Raw genomic sequence first — 19675 nt, 5'->3', positions numbered from 1 at the left:
CCATGTCCAGGATGAGAAGGGTCGGCTCTGATCCGACCTGCACGTCTCTGGGTCCTGGAGACCTATGGGTCCTGAAGGGGTGGCAGGCTGCAACCGATCACCTTCTCTGCAGAGTGTACGATGCGCTGCAGTCTGCTCTTGTCCCTGGATACATGGAGCAGAGTCGATATTTGCTGAAACAGTAAGTGAAGAAGCTGCAGCTGGTGTTTTCATTTTGTCAAACAAAATGTAGTAGAAAGGTGATACTTTTGCTTGACTGATACCTTTACTCACATCTGCTTTCGTCATCTGCCCCTTAAATAACCATATTTTACTTAGAATCCTTAAAGGTCTTTGTCATGATTGTATCTGTTCTTAATCACAGTCTGCCTGCATCATATCGCTTTAGATGTCATTTCCAGGTTTCTCGTGCATATCTGTTTCGAGTCAACTGTGGAGGTCTGTTCCTTCATCTGCACCACTTCTGTGTGAGGTTGACTGCAGGAATGAGGAGAATAGCAGATCTATGGAGGACGACTGGGTGAACCATTTGCTCACTTCGATTGACTGGAGCTGTGAATTTTATGTGGTCCAGCGAAACAGCATCACTCCTCACATCGCTGTGTCATCACGTGGTCTCCAGCTCACATGTAAAAATGCCGCAGATAACGTCTTACTGATATGACATGTGAGTCAGTTTGGTTTTTATGAAGGTTAGATGATTCTATCAGGATCACTTGATATTAGAACCAAGCCGTGGGCATGGCATGTCAGACATTTTTGTAGTCCTTATTGCTCTTTCTCCGTAATGCAGAGCATTTCAAGCAAGGCAGCCATTTTGTAAACCTAAATTCTGTAAATACAACATTTTAAATAATATTTAAAATGAAAACACAATAGGGGACTTTTGATTTTGGCTCCTATTGTGTTGTGGGAAGTGTGCATATGTTTCAGGCGTCACAGAGGCGATGGTGTCTGTTTTTGTGCTTCTCAGAAAAGGGCATAGATTTTGACAAAACAATACCCTCATGTCAAGATGTCATATTTATGATTGAATACTTCCTACTGTAGCTATTTACTTCTATTGACAATATGTTTTTACGTAGAGATAGAGCTAGATTTTGCTCTGCAAAAAGTCCCCCCTTTTCTGTCAGACTATATTTCCTCAATGTAAAGATGTCTGTTTTATTTTTATGCCGAGTATGCATGTACAGTCCAACTATTTTATCTACTGTCATTCACTTTATGCCACATTGGGATAGTGAATTCCTCAAGGGGCCTATCCACAGCTTCCAGGTGCGAAAGACATGGGACTCCACTCCTTATAAACTGACTAACACACCCCAAACCAACCAACAGTTTAGATTCATTGATCAGCCTCTGTATGTTTTTGGTCTGTGGGAGGAAACCGGAGTGCCCGTACTAGGCCGATGCAAAAAGAACCCTCATGTACTCCTAAATCTGAGTGACATAAAATACTCCAATCTCCAATGGTCAACTGGTTACATCACCAATTGAATTCTTACGAATAGAACTGTTTGCTTGTGCAATATTGCAGACACTCATGAGCATTCATCGCAATGTTTCACAGCTGAACAAGTCAAACACTGACGTGAAATAAGACTGGACATGACCTTCACTTAACCACGGCGTCTTTCACTCGCTAGAACTCCTGATGTGACTTGTGCTGCTCTCTGGTGGCTCTTTAAGACTGTACTTAGCTCGACCTGGCTTAGTCACACACACACACACACACACACACACACACACACACACACACACACACACACACACACACACACACACAGAGCCATGTTTACTTAGCCCAGCAGCAGAGGCTTTTGAGAGGTGTGAGGGCCGAACTGGCGGGGTCCTCTTACACAGCCTCTGCTCTTAGCCAGCAGTTAATAAAGACTTGCATTGACCCTGGTGGGTGCGGTGGGCTTCAGTGAGGACCACAGTAGTAGGGGGCGATACACTGTATGCTGGTGGTCTACGCATTCCAGTGAGAGTAAGAGAAAAACCGAGGATTTGTGGTGGGTTTCTTTTCAGCCGGCGTGGTCCAGGGACCTAAAGTCTCAGCAGTGTTTGTAGTGAGAGATCAATCAAGTGGAGACCAATGAATATTTAATGGTCCTCAAGTGGGTTTTAAGGCATATATTTGATTTTCAGTGAAAATGAAGAGCTGCAGGAATAAGTCTGAGGTGAAATCATTTCATTCAGTTCTACGACAGAACACATTCAATTTAAAAGGTTAAGCAGCCACCGCACAGCAAGAGAAGATTTGGAACTGAGACTGGATTCAGAGGTGCTAAAATGGTTGTCATGTCATAGTAATACACTGGATTAAATTGAAGATTAAAATATATTTTTGGGTGGATCGTGTTTCACTGAAGGGGCGTTCACTTGTCGAACTTTTATCATAGGTAATTGGTAAAGAATGCATGACTTCTAAATTGTGTTCATTTTGTTTTTCATATTCATTTAGTGAGACATGTATTTCCAGTATAGTAAACCCACCACTGCTAAGGAGTACATGATCTGTGACTGGAAACTGAGATTATACACAAGTAACATCCGACTTGCGACCTGCTCGACTTACGTCCACATGTACTTATGACCACGACTAACTGATGCTTTTTTTAATTTATTTTTTTATTCAATGTCTGGCACCGCAGCACGTAGCAGCCCGGCAACGCATACGACAGTTACAGCAGCACACTATCCCAGCATCTCACTCTCACACAGCCATCTACCACTACAGTAGTACCGATAACCCTTACAACCGGCTGGTCGGAACCGATCCCGGTTGTAAGTCGGGTGTTACTTGTATTGTTATTGTCAGTCAGCGATTTATGTAAATCTCCAGAATGAATTCTGTACGCTGATGTCACCGACAGGGGAGCAAGATATGACCATTATCTCTGTAACATCTCTTCATTTATGTCACAAAGACATAAAAAAACTCATTATTTTCCTAATATAGGGAGATAGTTACTGTACCATGTGAAAGCTTGCAATGACATCTGATATAAATGTAGTAAGTAACTGATAACGCGAGTTTGTAAATATGGTCACACAAATCAGAAGAAATTGAAAGTGAAATAACATGAATAAGTGGAAGACTTGATACTGATAGATAGATAATGTGTGGGCTGAACTTGAAAAGTAAGGATTTGGATGACATGTTCAGGAAATAGGTGAAATGTGACAAGGAACAAATGAGTCAATTTTGGGAGAGATCCGGATCGACATCTGGATCTAGGATAATTTTTTAGAAGGACAGGTTTAGATCGTCGTGAGGGGTCGATGAGGTTCAGTGACACAGTATTGAAGGGTTGATGGGGTTTCATGAAACAGTGTCCTAATTTTCAGAGGCCACCAGATGGCACTGTCTGATATAAAATGTTTGGACTCACATCATTTATAAACTAAGAGCGCCATCTAATGACCTCTGAAAAACGTCAATCCTGCTGTACTGTTTCATGATCTACCCATCACCCAGAGATTTTGTTGAGGGTCGACTGAAGCTCAAGGTTTGTGCTCTCAGAATGCTTTTCTATTTAACGTTGAATTTTCCAGCTCAATAAAGTAAAAGGTTGCGTGCTCCGTTGAATTTATATAATTTTTTTTCAAGTTTTCTTTTTTGTCCAGTATTAAGCATGGAATTCTACGAGTCCTAGCCACTGGCGGAGGAAATTCTTAGACTCCCTCTCATCTTTTCTTTTGATCCAAACAAAATGCTCGTATACAGCAAACTCGTGGCTGAATAAGTGTGATGCACGAACGAACTAATGCTTGTTTTATCCATCTTCAGCAATATCACACCTGCTAGGATTTTCTGTATTTTGCGGTCTATTATCTGGATCTTTAGTCGTCTGCCTCGCCGCCCGTGCCAGTAAAGTCCATTCATGTTAAGCCCAGTCGGTCTGTAGTTCAGTAGCCTCAAGCAAGCAGGCATTTCGGCTCCTTCAGGGGGGATTTGAACCAAGATATCCTGTCCCTTATTAAATTATAATCTCCCTTCCACCTCTTTGTTTCTTCCCTTCACTCGGCTTCAGACAGAAAAATAGACCTTACTCTGTGTTTGGCTGCCAGCTGATATTCTCTCTGTGTGTGAGACTCGTGCATGTTGATGTGTAGCCATCTTGGCTGCCAGCAAAAGGAGTGAGAAGATTGGTAGGCAACACATTTGATGTGGGTCAACAAGGGACAGGTTTTACTCTCCCCTCTCTTGCATTTCTAATCTCCATCTGATAGTTTCTCTTTCTGCCTGTCATAACTTCATGTCCGCACCATGGGTATCTGACTTTGTTTGCTTTTGTCTCTCTCTTCAAACTTATTCACACGGCGCTTTCCTTCTTCCTCATCTTCCCTTCGCAACTTTCCATTCCCCTTTTAACACCAGCTAGCATTCGTAGCTCATGGCAATGTGAGGTGTGTTAGCGCAGTGCACTCATGCAGTGGCTCCTTTTGGAACCCTTTAAAAGAAGCAGACTTTGTGCAGACTTTTCTCGGCTTTTCCCTGCAGAAACTAATGCCCAGCTATGAGCAACTGCAGCAGACGTCTGGCAGTGAAAGAATGGAACAATTGACTCTGTGATTATTACAAGTTTAGCCCCTTAATTTAGAGTTCCAGAACATTTCTCACCTTCTGAGCAGTGATTCTCAAATGAGCCTTTGCATTCCTGCTATACCTTGACCACTCGCCACGGCAAGCATTTACCTCTGGATGAACTACACTTCTGAAAAAGCTTCAAGAACTAATGTAGTGTTGAAGAATCGTACTGTGGAAGGATGTCATACTTAATGCGCAGATATTTGCAATTGGGCTGAACGAATGCTGTGGAGAGTAAAGCTATAAAACAATGGCAGACATGTTGGGTGAAGTTGTGTTTTCAACCTCTAATCCTCAGTCCATTCTTAGGTGAGTCATTTGATTTTCCTTCTACATTTCCACCACAATGGATCGTGATTAAGCAATGGCAAAATATGTGGGTGGCCTCAGTGTAGTAGCAGTGCTCACTCTCACGCTCTGTTCCTTGTAAAGATGTATAAAACTGTTGTATTACTAAAGCAAAAAGCACATGAGAACTTTATGACGCTGCTTCCGACACAGATGTTATCGGTCATTTTTGTGGTGCATATGATCCATTCTATGGCTCTGTTCGCTCCTACTGTGCCTTTAGGTTGCGTCACTGCAGGCCACCGGCAAACTTTCCTGCTAGCTTCCATGACCTTGAGGGAAGGAGGTGAGGTGTACCACTGAGTGTGTACAGTGTTGAACAAAAACTACCTGACTATTGTTATATATGTGGCCCCCTGCAGAAGGCATACGAGTGAATGATGATTCCTAACACCAATTCCTTACACATATTTTTTGTATGGAGGAAGCACTTGTGGGACCTGGTCAGGATGATGTGTGGGGATGATGGGTTGAGCCAGTCTCAATGACCTTTTGCCCACCTGAGTCAGGGCCTTGTGTGGGCAGTCTTGTGTGCGTCAAATATATACTTCCCTGATCTTAATCCCTACATTTACTTTTAATCTGCATTTAGAGCCACTGCACATTTTCACTGGCTTATCGTTCCGTGACTTCAGACTTTGACCTCAGATCGATGCTTCGGGGACTTCAGTCACGTGCCTATGAATGAAGTCATCTCCAGATGAAGGGCTATAAGTTTCCCTCCTGCTTTTAACCCCCTTTCTTTTGACACCCCACTTGGCAAACATGGTCCATCATTACTCTTATCCCCACATATTCTTCTCTTTTTCTTCTCCTCCTCTGCTCCCCTTCCCATGATGTAGTCTCTTTGGGGTCACCTTTACACCATGTGCTCTTCTAATTTCCACTTCTTGGGACAGAAATAAATCTGGACATGCGATGTCAAATGTCCATGACCCGATTTTGGTCATCTATATTAGTGTGAGTGGTGACCTTTTATAATCACAAATATGGCTTCTATCACTCATGCAAAGGACCCATAATGCACTGCAACAGTTGACTCACATTGCAATGTTTTTGAGGTGATTTTTCATCTCATAGAATAGACGTATTGAAGATAATCTGTCAGTACATTAGAGAAATTGATGCGAAAAGAGTATAAATTTGGGCTCTTCTGTTTCATTGTGAAGACTCACATCTTGCACTTTTGGCAACTTATTATCAGAAACATTTTTTCTTCGTCATGCAGGTCAATCAAAAAGCATGAGTCCTTTATGACGTCTAGACTGAGGATTATAGAAGAACAACAGCTCAATGTGGTGGATTTATTTCACGACTTTCATTGGTTTTACTGCGAGAAGGTGGTTCTTGTGTTGACGGGGGTTTCTACTCTAAAACAAGTGAGTTTATGGGAATGCTGTGAAAAGTATTGTGTTTGCATTGTTAACAACTGAGTCAAATAATCACATATTTACGTCTATTATTGTGACAATTTGTTTAACAGCTTTTTCCAAACTTTTTTAATCCAAAAAGTGCAAATGGATGACTCAGGTCCTCAGGAGGATCCAGATTTATTTCCCTTTCAGAACGGTCACCGACCACCCAAGTTGGCGTGTGGTGGAAGTTTATCATTGAGGTTTTGGGTGAAAGTTTTTCTAATCGAATTGTTACGGGCCTGCGGTTATCGTAAAAACTAACTCATTCACTTTTAAAATTCCCTGATAATGATGTTCAGGTGTCGAGTCTTAACCGAAGGAGTCCGTTGGACCACAAATGGCATCCTGCTGCGACACCAAACCTCACGCTCGGCAATAATGTGTGCGGCACGTGGTTCAGGAAATACCCCACTGTTTGGGATCCGCATGCTCGAGGGAAGCGGAGGGGCGGAGAACCTTCAACCTCACCTCCCCAGTGCTGCAGATACGATTAGCGAGGGCAGACGACAGAGGGGAAAGTGAGAGCTCCTGTGTCTGTCTCAGCCGGGCCACTTGAGATGCTGCAGTGTTTTGTTTTGGGAAGAGCAGACTCCTTTTTTGGCTTGGTGGAGCAGATTTGCATTTGAAGTCTGGAAAAATGGCATCTAAACCATGTCTGACCACTTATAGTGAGGTCAGCTTGGCCTCCCACCTGCATTATCAAGGTGCCTGGAGGTCTTTAAAAAATCTCTTCTTTATTAAAAAGTGGAAAAAGCTTTTCCTCATTGAAAAATATTCTTGCTTACCTGTTGTGGTTCAATTACCGTACTTTCTATAAGATACTACTTATTTCTCGTGGTCTGAATCCTGTGGCTCATACAAAGGCACGGCATGTATATTTTTACAGACAAAAGAGCTTCATGCTGCCAAAATATTCAGATCAAACCGATAGAAGGGTGTTTTGTTTACTTTAAAGTACTCAAAATGTGTTTTCCTCCGTACATTTTGAGCGCTTAAATGTAAATAAAAGATGTGAGGAGTTCATGACTCAAGTTCATAACACTGCCCAGTTTGTTTCATGAGTCAGTCTCGATGCTGGACCCTGTTTTCAAAACTAGTTTAGAAGTGATCCTCACGCATTTTTACCTCGGGTGCACCACTGACCTTTCTACGACACAGACAGCACAACTGCACCCACGGCTTATAGACCGGTGCGGCTTATGTATGAACAAGATCTATTTTCCTTCTTAAATGTTGTGGGTACGGCTTATATTCAGTTGTGCTATGTAGTCTGGAATTTACAATAGGTTCACATTTCTGTATAGTCTAACATAAATATAATTAAATTTGTTTTCTGTGGCCTGAATCTGAGAGAGTTGTCAGGGAATCCAGCGCTGAGATTTTCACACTGCAGGATGAAAGTGTTAACAGCTTGGCAATGAAAATGAAAAAGTTGGCCATGATATGGAATTAGCTTTAAAAAATCGCAGACGTTGTGTCGTCTCCCTTCTGGCTGCTAGGGGGAGGCTTGGAATATTTGTCTTGCTTATTAATTTAAATCCGATTCTGAGGCAGAGGAGACACATTGTTGTCTTCCCTCATCCCCTCGCTTACTTCCGAAATGCTTTGGTACCTGTCTGACCCGTCCTGTCAAATGAGTGAAAACGTCTTCCAGAGAGATGCTTCCAAATGTTTTCAATGTAGAAAAGCTGCAAAAAAGAGTGCAGCAACTCTAAGCAATGGCGAAAACCAAAACTAGTCCGAACACTTATCGATTTAAATTGAGAACTGAAATTTGTCCTCAAGTGCGAGTGATTATTCAGGATCTGAGAAACTCACAAACTGGATGAAAATGACTCAATATTTATCACCATTGTACTTATTGTTTGTCATTTTCCAAACCTCCTATTTGCTGAACGAAACAATGATATTCCTTCATTGTGTTTTAGCAGTTATTGCTGCTGCATTGGTAATGTATAATAATATTTGTTATAGGCTTCATATGTGGTCAAGTTTCAAAGTTAGGAGGCAAAAACAGGCTCATCTCTTTGCCCTCTGTAGCATGTGCTTTGCTGTTCATGGGCTGTATGGTGGAGAACTTGTCACATCAGACTCAGACTCAGACTTTTATTATATAATTCACATTGCATTTCTGTCACTGAATAACTTAACGTTCAAGTAATTTACATTGATTTTTTTTTTTTCACCTGAGAATTTTGATCATTCAACACTGAAATTTTCGCAAACTCCAAGGTCTTTTTTATTTACTTATGTATTTATTTTTAAATGTCTGTGAAAAAAGCTCCGATCCTTTATATCCTAGATGTGTAGAATATTGTAATATATCACAAAATTGACATATTGCCACACTATTGTACATATATATATATATATATATATATATATATATATATATATATATATATACACAGGTAACTAAAAAACAATCCATATATATATATATATTATACACAGGTAACTAAAAAACAATCCCACGGTCTTAATCAAAATTAAATTCATTCAGCGCCGAACTATTCAATCTTAGAAATCCAATGTCATATAACTGATAACCAGACAGATTTATTTCCATAGCAGTCTTGTTTCAAAATCAACATTGTTTTGTCAGGTGGCTGTTCTATTGTGCAGAACATGCACTTGTTTTAGTTCAGCCAGTTATTAGATATTTTTCAAATGACCTCAGCAGAGCATTTTTACAAGAAAGACATTCAGTAGACTGATTATTGCGATGTGGGATGCACGTCCCCCCGTCTGCATCTGATTTTCATTTCTGTTTCTGGACTGAAAAGCAGTTTCCCGTCATTGCTTAAAGCAACGGACAGGTTTCAGTGAATGATTCACCATTTGTCCAATGATTCAGTTGAACAGTGAGGTGAAGAAGAGTTTTTCTCATTGCGTCAGTTTTGAACGATCTTTAAACTCATTTTTACTGTCTAAGAATGCTTTGCTTGTTTTTATCTGTAGTTTGATTTCAGAATAATGTTGCTTGAGTGCGCCCAAATGCACAACATCATTAGCCCAGTGATGTGACAGCAAAACAATGCTTTTATTGTTTACCAACCGCATCATCGTGCGACAGTTGAATCTCTTCATCTCTTTTAAAGTTTAGACTCTCGGTTCATTTCTCATGACCCAGCTTCAATGAAAACATCTGAGTCTGTTGCGTTACATTTTTCAACAGGATGGGGAGAGTTGGTTCGACACGTTTGAGAATATTGAGATTTAATTCTATTTTAAATGCAAGATAAATGCATCAAAAGTTTGCTTTGAGAAACATTAAACCATTTACAAATGCAAACCATAATCCACCAAAGAGGGAGATTCAAGTCAATTAAACAACTTGCATGAGTCAATCATTCTGATAGCATGTGGCAAAAAGGACGTTTTCTGATTAGGAATCAAACCCAGGCCACTGGGATGAAAGTGGTGATGAATGTGACGTTTTCTTATGTGATATTCCCTCGTTGTTGAAACTCTAGAAATCCAAGGGACAAGGGCCTCATGCTGCCCTTTGACTTCATTTATATGGCCCACAAAGAGAAAAGAAAGATGGCGCTTGTGGTTTAGAAATGATGTGAGGTTTCATTGGATTTGTTGTTCAACTCTTTCCAGCAGACAGTGCCATCTGGTGGCCTTTGAAAATGAGGACACTGTTTCATGAAACCTCATCGACCCTTCAGTACAGACAGCAACAGTGTTGCTGCTTTGCTAACTCACTTGCTGTCTAGTTTGTGTGCATTTTATAATGAAGTACTTTGAACTCTTCAGCATGACTTCTCTGTTGAAACAGTCTGTGTTTTTCTGTAGTTGTCTAGACTGGTAGCAAGAGGAGCGACACGAAGATTTATCACTCGTGCAGGCGTTGAGACGGTTTGCGCTAAAGCCAATAAATCATCTCTGCGCTCTCACATGAACATTCTTTAAGTCTCTTAAACCATTGAGATGTTGGCTGGTTGTGTGTTGGGATTGGACAGATTTCTATTTGGCCTCTTCTCACTCATGCCATTTTGCATCACCCATGTTTGTCTTGACCCTCCTCTCCATGTGTTTTCTCTCCCCCAGCTCTTTCCTCGTGACCCCTGACGCCTGCTGTGCTGGAGAACATGCTGTTTGCCACCGTCTGCGTGCTGCTGATGCTGGGGGAGCAGGCCCTCGCTGGAGGCTACCCCCCCATCACACACATGAAGTACATGCAGCCGATGATGAAGGGACCCATTGGACCTCCGTTCCGAGAGGGCAAAGGTCATTATGTTGGTGAGAAGGAAGATTTTAACGATTGAAATGTCATCTAGCTTTGACATGTGATTTAATCAAAATGTATTTACTGAATATTACATATATAATATATTATTATTGTTGGTAATAATAATAATAATAATGCCGTAAATAAGTATATATTATTTATATATGGTATTAATTTGTACCAAATTATAATAAATGCATAAAAAGCAACCATGCGAAATTTTTTCACTAAGAGCAAATAAATGATTGAAATTTAAAATATGAAAAGTGAAATACTCAGAATATACAATGGATTATTGTTGGTCATCTTCATAATCATCTTATTATTATTTTTCTCAAAAAATAAATTGAAAATAAATGGGCGAATAAAACAAAGTAATAATAATAAACTTTTGATTTATATAAATAAGGTTGTCCTTTCACATCTGTTGACTCCAAGGTCACCCTGAATGTTCCTGCCCTTGTCTGCATATTTGTTTGTGTGAATTTGTGTGTGTTCGTTCAGCACAATCTGGTTGTCTCTCTCGCTCTCTCTGTCTCTCTCTCTCTCTCTCTCTCTGGGCCAAATGGAGGCCAGATTGTCTTCAGTAGTGTTTACAGAACTCTACTGGGACGGTGGTTCCTTCCACCATCTGGAGACTGTTACCCACTGTTTATCACCCACTCTAGAATGGAAGGGAGCGCATGAAGACAGTGGGAAGAAAGTGGGAAGAAAAGCAGGCGAATGATGAATCTATGGAATCTGACAGATATGCAGACACTAACACATGTGCAATGTTGGAGGCTGTTCTCATTCGTATAAATAATGACAAAAAAAATCATAATCGTGCCTTATAATAGCCACCCTACTTCCTTCTTTCATGTTTTGTTGAATATTTTCACACAAAAAAATGGAAATCCATCTGTTGCATCAACGTTATGTGTTCACTCAAAAATAATGCCTTCACTGCCATCTAGTGACCGTTCAGTAACATTGCTCACCGAAGATTATTGTGTTTATTTAAATGGTGTCACACACACACACACACACACACACACACACACACACACACACACACGCACACACACGCACACACGCACACACAAAAACGTGCAACAATCTATGAGGAGTTATGAGTGTTTTATCATATTAAACAGTGCCATTGGCTTTTCTTCTAAAACTAAATTCAAATTCAGTCAGTTGTGGAAAAGCAGAGTGAAGCCCGAGCGTTACATAACCGGCAGCTGAACTCAGGGACGTATATGGATCGATGACCTGTCCGGAATGTACCTTGTCTTCCACTCAATCTGTGCTCGGGATTAATTTTGGCCCAACTGCGCTCCGAGCAAACAACGGGATGGAATGTCACGGTGAATGTGAAGGGAGGGGTTTTGAGCTGAGCAGGACATTTGAATTCAGCTCTCTGGAGCGCCCCCTACCGAGGTCTAAAAACTAGGACTCTTCATGAAGCTTTCTAGATTTGTTGAAATTGTGTTGGTCCTCTTCTGTTCTTCCCCATAAACATGTTGAAATGTTTGCTTTGTTTGCAGTATTTGAAGTCAAATATGATTCAATGTCATGAAAAAAAAAGTAAAAAATACTAATGATCAAATATGAAAAGTGTAGTAATAGTATGTAACTGAGTAATAGTTACTCAGTTACATGTGGTTTATCTGTTTCCAATGGAAATGTCATCGTTTCTGAGAATAGATAGCATATATATATATATATATATGTGGTAATCCAAACAAACAAATGGGTGACTCTCAGCCACTTTGTCACAATATATATATATATATATATATATATATATATATATATATATATATATATATATATATATATATATATATATATATATAAAGCCTGCTGTCCTCATGTACAACATCTCTGCTCATCTCTATCGATCCTCCTTCCTCAACATTCTCGGGCCCCCTTCTCTCAAGGCCCATTTATGCTCCCTTTACGTTCGAAAATGTACCTGTGCTTTTGAAATAACATACTTTCATGCATTCTTTATGTTGGTGTTGCTGTTCACCAATATATCCACCGGGGGGCAGCCCAGAGTCAAAAGCTTAGGCTAGATGAGACTGCCTTTATTCTTCCCACTGTGGTAGACCTATTGATAATGTACCTCTTGCACAAAAGAGGCAGGATTGTCGGAAGCGGCGGTTGGGGAGGCGGTTAAATATAAATCGCTACTGCATTGTTATGTCTTCTTCGTGTCTCGTGAGAGTAACATATAGGGTAGTAATAGCAACACTGCTCTGTTTGGTTTGTAATCGTAAGCGTTGTGACACAGTCTCACCGGCTGTTCATTTCCTCCTCAATCTTCCCTTTCAACTGTCGCGTTCATCGTTGTCTCCTCATTTGTTCTCCTTTCTTATACTGTATTAATTCAATCGCCCTTTCTCTTGTTTCTTCTTAGCTTTCCTTCATTCCCTATTGTTACACTATTCAGTTTTATTTCTTCACCTCTATCATCTTCTCAGTCATCTCTTTAGTTCCAGTCCCTCAATTCATGTTCATGACCTTTCTCCTCCAGTTTGTTTTTCCACTCCCACTAGGGATTTATCTCACGATAAATTCAATAAACACGTGACACACTGGCTGCATTGGACTTGCACACATGAATGACGAGACTGCAACAGTGTGCAATGCTCTCCAGCGCCACTGCGTTTGACAGCCGACACTGGCGCGTGACAGTTGTAGAGAGTGTGGTGGACTTTGGTTCACGATCGTAGTTTTTAACTTATTTTTAATAAAGGGAACCTTTGAAAAGGACATTAGTCGACTCTTGGTCTCTGGATCCGCATTTATTTTATTAGATGGAGTGGACCTCATAGGTTCTCTGACGCAGTCATCTGCCTTGGTTCACATCAACACGCCTCGGTCAAACACCGTGGTGAAAATACTTGGATATTGGATGGAGCTCCGGTATTGGCCGCGGCGTCCTCTTCCGTGTCCCCATTAGGGTTCACTGATCGCGGACACACTCTCACAGGCAGCGCTAATGCTACGACCCGGCATCAGTTAGGGACCATCAACAAATTCTAGAGCGGTCAAAGTATTCGTGAAATCTTCAATAAGGCAAAGAAAAACAACCATTTTAGGAGAGAGAATTGTGAAAATGTTTTTCATCACACAAGAGAAAGGACTGACACTTTGTATCATGCGTTTGATAATAGAATATGACTAAATGATCATTTATTGTGGTGCAGCAGAGGGTTCTACAAGAGACATGAAACATTGAATTTCTCATCTCTTGGTTAACAATTATATTTAGACATACACAAATAATGACGTTGGAGACAAACCCCAGTAATAATTTTCATCATGAAACAGTTTCGTTGTACACTGTAGTGTGTACAACGCATGGAATAGAATGAAAATTGATTTATCGTGATAATTATTGTTATTGCCGAAATTACTACATTTATCGTGATTTATCTTTTTTTGTCCATATTGCCCATCCCTAACTCCAACCATTTCATTCTTTTTGTCCTCTTATTTTCACCTGAACATCAGTCAGCAGCTTGATATGTTTTCTGAATTTTAAACGCTAAAATAAGAAAGTAAGCAAGGACGCATAAGTAAGTAAAAGTTTCAATGTGAAGTCTTCTCTGCTACGTCATTCTGCACTCACATTTCATGCTGCTATTAGACTATTCAAGATATCACTTCCAGCTAGTGAAGGGCGGTGCATTTGGTACCCATGCCTTCCGTGGGTGCCTGTGAGACTTGGTCCATCATCACATCACATTTATAGGTAAAACAATCTAACAAGCTGAAGCGCAAAACGCGGAGAGGCATTTCTCATAATCATGTTCAACTAAAGAAAGACACCCAGTAGAGACAGCTTCAAACTGTACCATTGTACCAGATACTGGACACAATGACATGATGTCAGGGAGGAAGAACAGCATGGAAGCCAAGCATCAGTCATGACGTTCTTTCATTATTGTTATGATATAATTACTTTAAAACATGACATTAAACACCATCTTCGTGCCAATAAGGTTGATCTAAGCTCTAAGAAATGGTCTCATTGCAATTAGAGTCGATGGCATATAAGACACTGATACCGGTAGGGAAAGACCTGGGACAACAGAGTGATACAGTGTCCCCTGGAGGCTGAATCTTGGAAGCTGCACAGCTGAGACAAATGCACAACATAACTACTGTAGAATAGATGGGAAGTAGAAAAGGTTTACAACTGTTTGACAGACCCTGACAGAAAGTAATCTGAATTCCTTAAGCTTCAGCTTCAGCAGATTTCTGTTCTTGTCTTCCAGATATGCCACCCATGATGGAAGTGAAGGGTGAACCAGGACCACAAGGAAAACCTGGGCCTAGAGGCCCATCTGGACCACCTGGACCTCCAGGAAAACCTGGACTGGGTAAACCAGGACTTAATGGTCAGCCAGGGCCCCAGGGGCCTTCGGGCTTCCCTGGAATTGGAAAACCAGGTCTTCCGGGTATCCCTGGCAAAATTGGACCAAAGGGGATGCCTGGGCTTAATGGCGAAGTAGGACCTCGTGGTGAACCAGGTCCAAGAGGTCCTCCAGGGCAACCTGGCTTGCCTGGACCAGCGGGACTTTCGCTTAATGGGAAACCGGGTCTTCCTGGTGTCAGGGGCCCTCCTGGCGCACGGGGTGAGCCAGGGCATAAAGGTCTTACCGGAATTCCTGGAGAGAGAGGTCTGAAAGGGGAGAATGGAAATGGAAAACCAGGGCCGACAGGTATGCGGGGGCCCCCTGGGCTGAAAGGTTCTCCAGGACCACCTGGCCTACCAGGTATTGGCAAACCAGGACCAAAAGGTTTACCTGGACTTTCTGGTCTGAAGGGTGACCAGGGTATTCCAGGGGACAGAGGGGAACCTGGGGAAGCTGGAGCTCCAGGTCTTCAAGGGCTTCCAGGTCCAGCCGGAATAGGAAAGCCAGGGCTAGATGGACTGCCAGGTGGGCCAGGTTTAACAGGGCCAAAAGGTGAACCAGGACTTAGGGGTGCTACAGGTTTTCCTGGAACTCCAGGATATGGCAAACCTGGTCTAAGTGGACCAAAGGGGGACAAGGGCCATGGGGGTTTACCCGGTGCTCCTGGAGAAAAAGGGGAGCCTGGAATGGTTGGCACAAATGGAGAACCAGGTCTTGATGGACAGCCAGGAGCACCTGGTCTTCAGGGCCCAATGGGACTTCCAGGAAAACATGGAATGCAAGGTGAAAAGGGTGAGTTGGGACCACAGGGTCCCCCCGGGCTTCCTGGACTTAGAGGTGATCAAGGACCCATGGGGATCCCTGGAAAACCTGGTATGGGTGGAGAAAAAGGAATCCCTGGCCCTGCTGGGGCAATTGGTAAGCCTGGACCAAAAGGTGAAGCAGGACATATTGGTCTACCTGGTGGCTCTGGGCTTCCTGGTGCTCCAGGACCAAAGGGAGAATCAGGATTTATGGGTACTCCAGGCCCCAGAGGACAATCAGGTATTCCAGGTCTTCAAGGACCAATGGGACCAATGGGGCCACAGGGGCCTCCTGGTCTTAAAGGTGAACCTGGCATTCCAGGTCTCCCAGGGCTTGGTAAGGTGGGAGAGAAGGGAGCAATTGGTCCCCAAGGTCCTCCGGGAAAGCCAGGTCCTGCTGGGCTTAATGGTAACCCTGGCCCTCCTGGGCCTCCAGGACCACCAGGTCCTTCAGGCAATGGCCAAACAGTTGTCGCAGGGCCTACAGATTCTCAGTTGGAGGGAGGTGAAGTGCCAGGAGACAGGAAAGGCCCAGCATACACTCAGGTTCCACTCTCAGCCTCTGTAGCTCCAGCCTTCACAGCAATACTCACCACACCATTTCCTCCCTCTGGTATGCCCATCAAGTTTGACCGGACCTTGTACAATGGACAGAATGCCTACAGCTCCTCCACCGGCATGTTCACAGCCCCCATGTCCGGTGTCTACTACTTTGCCTACCATATGCACGTGAAGGGAACTAGTCTTTGGGTGGCCCTGTACAAGAACAATGTACCGGCCACTTACACCTATGATGAATACAAGAAGGGCTACATGGACCAGGCATCTGGAAGTGCTGTTCTGGAGCTGAAGGAAGGAGATCAAGTTTGGGTCCAGATGCCGTCGGATCAAGCGAATGGCCTCTACTCCACAGAGTACATCCACTCTTCCTTCTCTGGATTCTTGCTCTGTCCTACATAACCCTTTATCGCCAATGACACAAGCTTCTATACTGTCACCTCAAGAGTTGCCTGAATCTAAATGACCTGCAGCCAAAACAGATATGTTATGTCCATGAAAAGTCCATCCCAATCACATCCCTCCATTTGTGTCAGTCTCACCGTTGAACGCACCAGTCAATCCTTTCAATGAAATATAGAATGGAATATTTAAAAAAAAAAAGGCAGGGGAAAGTTTAATACTGTGTTTTGTTTTTATGTCCTTCAAATGTGTGTTGTTTTTGGGTTGCATTGTGTGTTTTCTAGCTTATATGATAGAAGTTATAATATTGACATAGTTGTATTATTATTTGGTCCATGTTGTAATTGTTGTTTTTATTGGGTCCAGAAGGTCAGACGAATGTGTGTCAGACATCCCCTGTTACTTCACATGCCGAGCCAACAGGGGGCGCTGCATTGCCACATTCTTTTTTTTTTTTTTTGCCACAGTCAGTGCTGGTAGCTTACAAAATGCTACATAAAAAGGTATATCATGGAAAAGAAAACAGTAGAAATGCTGAAATACAAGTTGAACTTTGAGCTGTTTAATATTCAGAAGGACATTGAACAGCTTTGTTTTCCACCTGTAGGACATTAGATGATATGTGAGGTAAGAGTCGATGTTTACATGCCACGTGAAAGAGTTCAACGTTCAAATATACAGTATGTATTGCCGGGTCACAGTTTAATACCCTTTTAATAATACTTTGAGAAGGAAGAAAAACGTTCTGAGGCTGCATTCATATTTCCTGTTTTTGTTTGGTGCTTATTTCCCTCAACCAAATTGACCTCGTCTTTACTTCTGAGAGCAGAGTGCTACATGTGTTGATGTGTAATGTCAGGATTCATAACTTGCGAGAAACCAAACTGTGCGTCAGTTTAAGGTCAAACACATCGAAGTATCACAGTGTGCAATGGAGATTTATGACCATCAGAAAAACCCTCTTTTTAAATCGTTTGTATTCCAAGCCTTGTGATACTGATCCCTGGAGCAGTTACAATTTCAGTCACATATATGATGCAAATAAAGCCTGAAGTGAGGAGTTACAGCAGATGCATCTCCTTACACTTAAATGACTTATTTTTGTTATTTATTCATATATATTTTAGTGTTGTTTTTTTCAAAGGAATCTTGATTCCTTGAATATTGATAATTGGCCACGTAATGTGTATGCTTTATAATCGCACAATCTGAGCATTAAAAGTGCATGTTTTTTTTAGTTACTTGGGTCAACTTTACTTTGAATGAATACCACACTCAGATACACATATCTGCCCTGCCATTTGTACATCAAAACGAACAATAACAACAGCAAAACTTGTCATCGTGTTCACTGTGTGCAGCTTTTCTTGGTCAACCATGTGACCTTTTACAATGAGATGAGAAGGTGGAAGCTGAACTTCAACATGAATTTGAATGCAGCCCTATTCTCTACCCACAAAAGCAGTGATGCAAGACGGATATTGGAAGCAAAGGGGATTTAATCCATGAATAAGTGAAGGGACTAACTGGGCCCCACAGGTTGTGAAATACAGGTTGTGTAACATTTAACAGCCTCTCGCCAGATTTCTAGGAGAGGTGGTGGGGCAGGGGTGAGTTATGTATTCACCGGTTTCTGTCAGATGAAGCATTAACTATACCAGTGTGTGCGCCACATGTGCAAAACTAAGTCCAGCGAGTGGTGGCGTGTAAGTTTGTGTGTACTTGTGTCACGCTGACCACAGGTCACGATAAGCCCACATGATTTTAGAGTTAGGTCAGAGAAGAAAGATAAAAGAAAACATTTTTTTTAATAAGGGAAATATATTGTTTTTAAGTTTGAAGGTTCAACATATTTACAAAAAATAATTATATGATAACACACTGATTCATGACTGTGTTTAATGAGTTTTGTTGGTTTCATTCAGGAAAGGAAATATATTTATCCAAAAGCGCTTCTGTCTATATTTGACATAAAGACTGAAATTAAGCACAATTATTTAACAATAAATAAATAAATCTCTTCCATTGTGCCTATGAAACAACATGATTGGTGCTTGTCAGCCTTCAGTTACATCATGACAAAAGTATTCATTCAATGATGGCACCTCATTCGATCATTATCGAGTCTCCTAGACAGTCCGAGGCGTGTTGTGTACTGTATCTCTTTTTTTTGTTCGTATTATTTTCCTCTGGTTGTTTGACTTTTTCCATGATGAACTAGTGATGATGTGATGCACATGTGGCTTTTTTTTTATTATTAATATTTCCTGTTCCTTAGTGTTTTCATAGACAATGTCACTTGCTTGGCTAGTTCGCTCTGCGTGCAAATCACTAGACAACAAGTGTCAGTAAAGCTTCATGTATCTTTTGAAACACAAAGTGCTTTTCTTCATTAAAACACAAGTAAAAAGCTTTGCTTCGGTTCTGAAGGGATACTTGTTTGTATTGATTTGAGCAAATACAAATGGCCATTCCCATTTGCACATGGAATTAATGAAGATGTATTTATACATTTAGAATAATTTAATAGGGATGCCGAAGAAACATAAACAAAAAAAAAAAAAAACAAGGAAAAAAAAAACGTGACCACCGAAGCCTAGAACGTATAAATGGTATTTAACGTAACTGATGAGTCGCAAGCATTTACAACATGTAGTTGTCTTCCAGCGTTGTTTTGTGAAGGATTATTTGTGAACTTGTATTTTTTGTGTCATGTACAATGTATCTTCTTCATAGGAATTTTGCGTGCACTCTATGCAATAGAATTTGGGGGTATTAAATGCACTCTTTTTGATTGAAAGTGTTTGTCTGCTTATACAAAAATCTACAGTACTTGATTATATTGATATCACATCAATAAAAATAAAAAAAACTGTCTCATAAGATTGGCTCTGTTT

The 19675-nt window shown here is 41.4% G+C and overlaps 1 protein-coding gene across 1 annotated transcript in view; it reads left to right on the top strand.

Annotated features, from left to right (window-relative positions):
- The window catches only part of col8a2 (collagen, type VIII, alpha 2), a 41847-nt gene extending 22237 nt beyond the window's left edge, over positions 1–19610 (top strand). Inside the window, exons 2-3 of the mRNA XM_053863927.1 lie at positions 10420–10611; positions 14875–19610. Coding sequence (XP_053719902.1) covers positions 10461–10611; positions 14875–16778 — 2055 coding nt within the window. The 5' untranslated portion in view covers positions 10420–10460 and the 3' untranslated portion in view covers positions 16779–19610. The remainder of the gene's footprint in view (positions 1–10419; positions 10612–14874) is intronic.
- The last annotated feature ends 65 nt before the right edge of the window (positions 19611–19675 follow it).

Source organism: Synchiropus splendidus, chromosome 4 (genome assembly GCF_027744825.2).
Source record: "Synchiropus splendidus isolate RoL2022-P1 chromosome 4, RoL_Sspl_1.0, whole genome shotgun sequence".
NCBI lineage: Eukaryota > Metazoa > Chordata > Actinopteri > Syngnathiformes > Callionymidae > Synchiropus > Synchiropus splendidus.
This window is presented reverse-complemented; position numbering and strand designations above follow the sequence as displayed.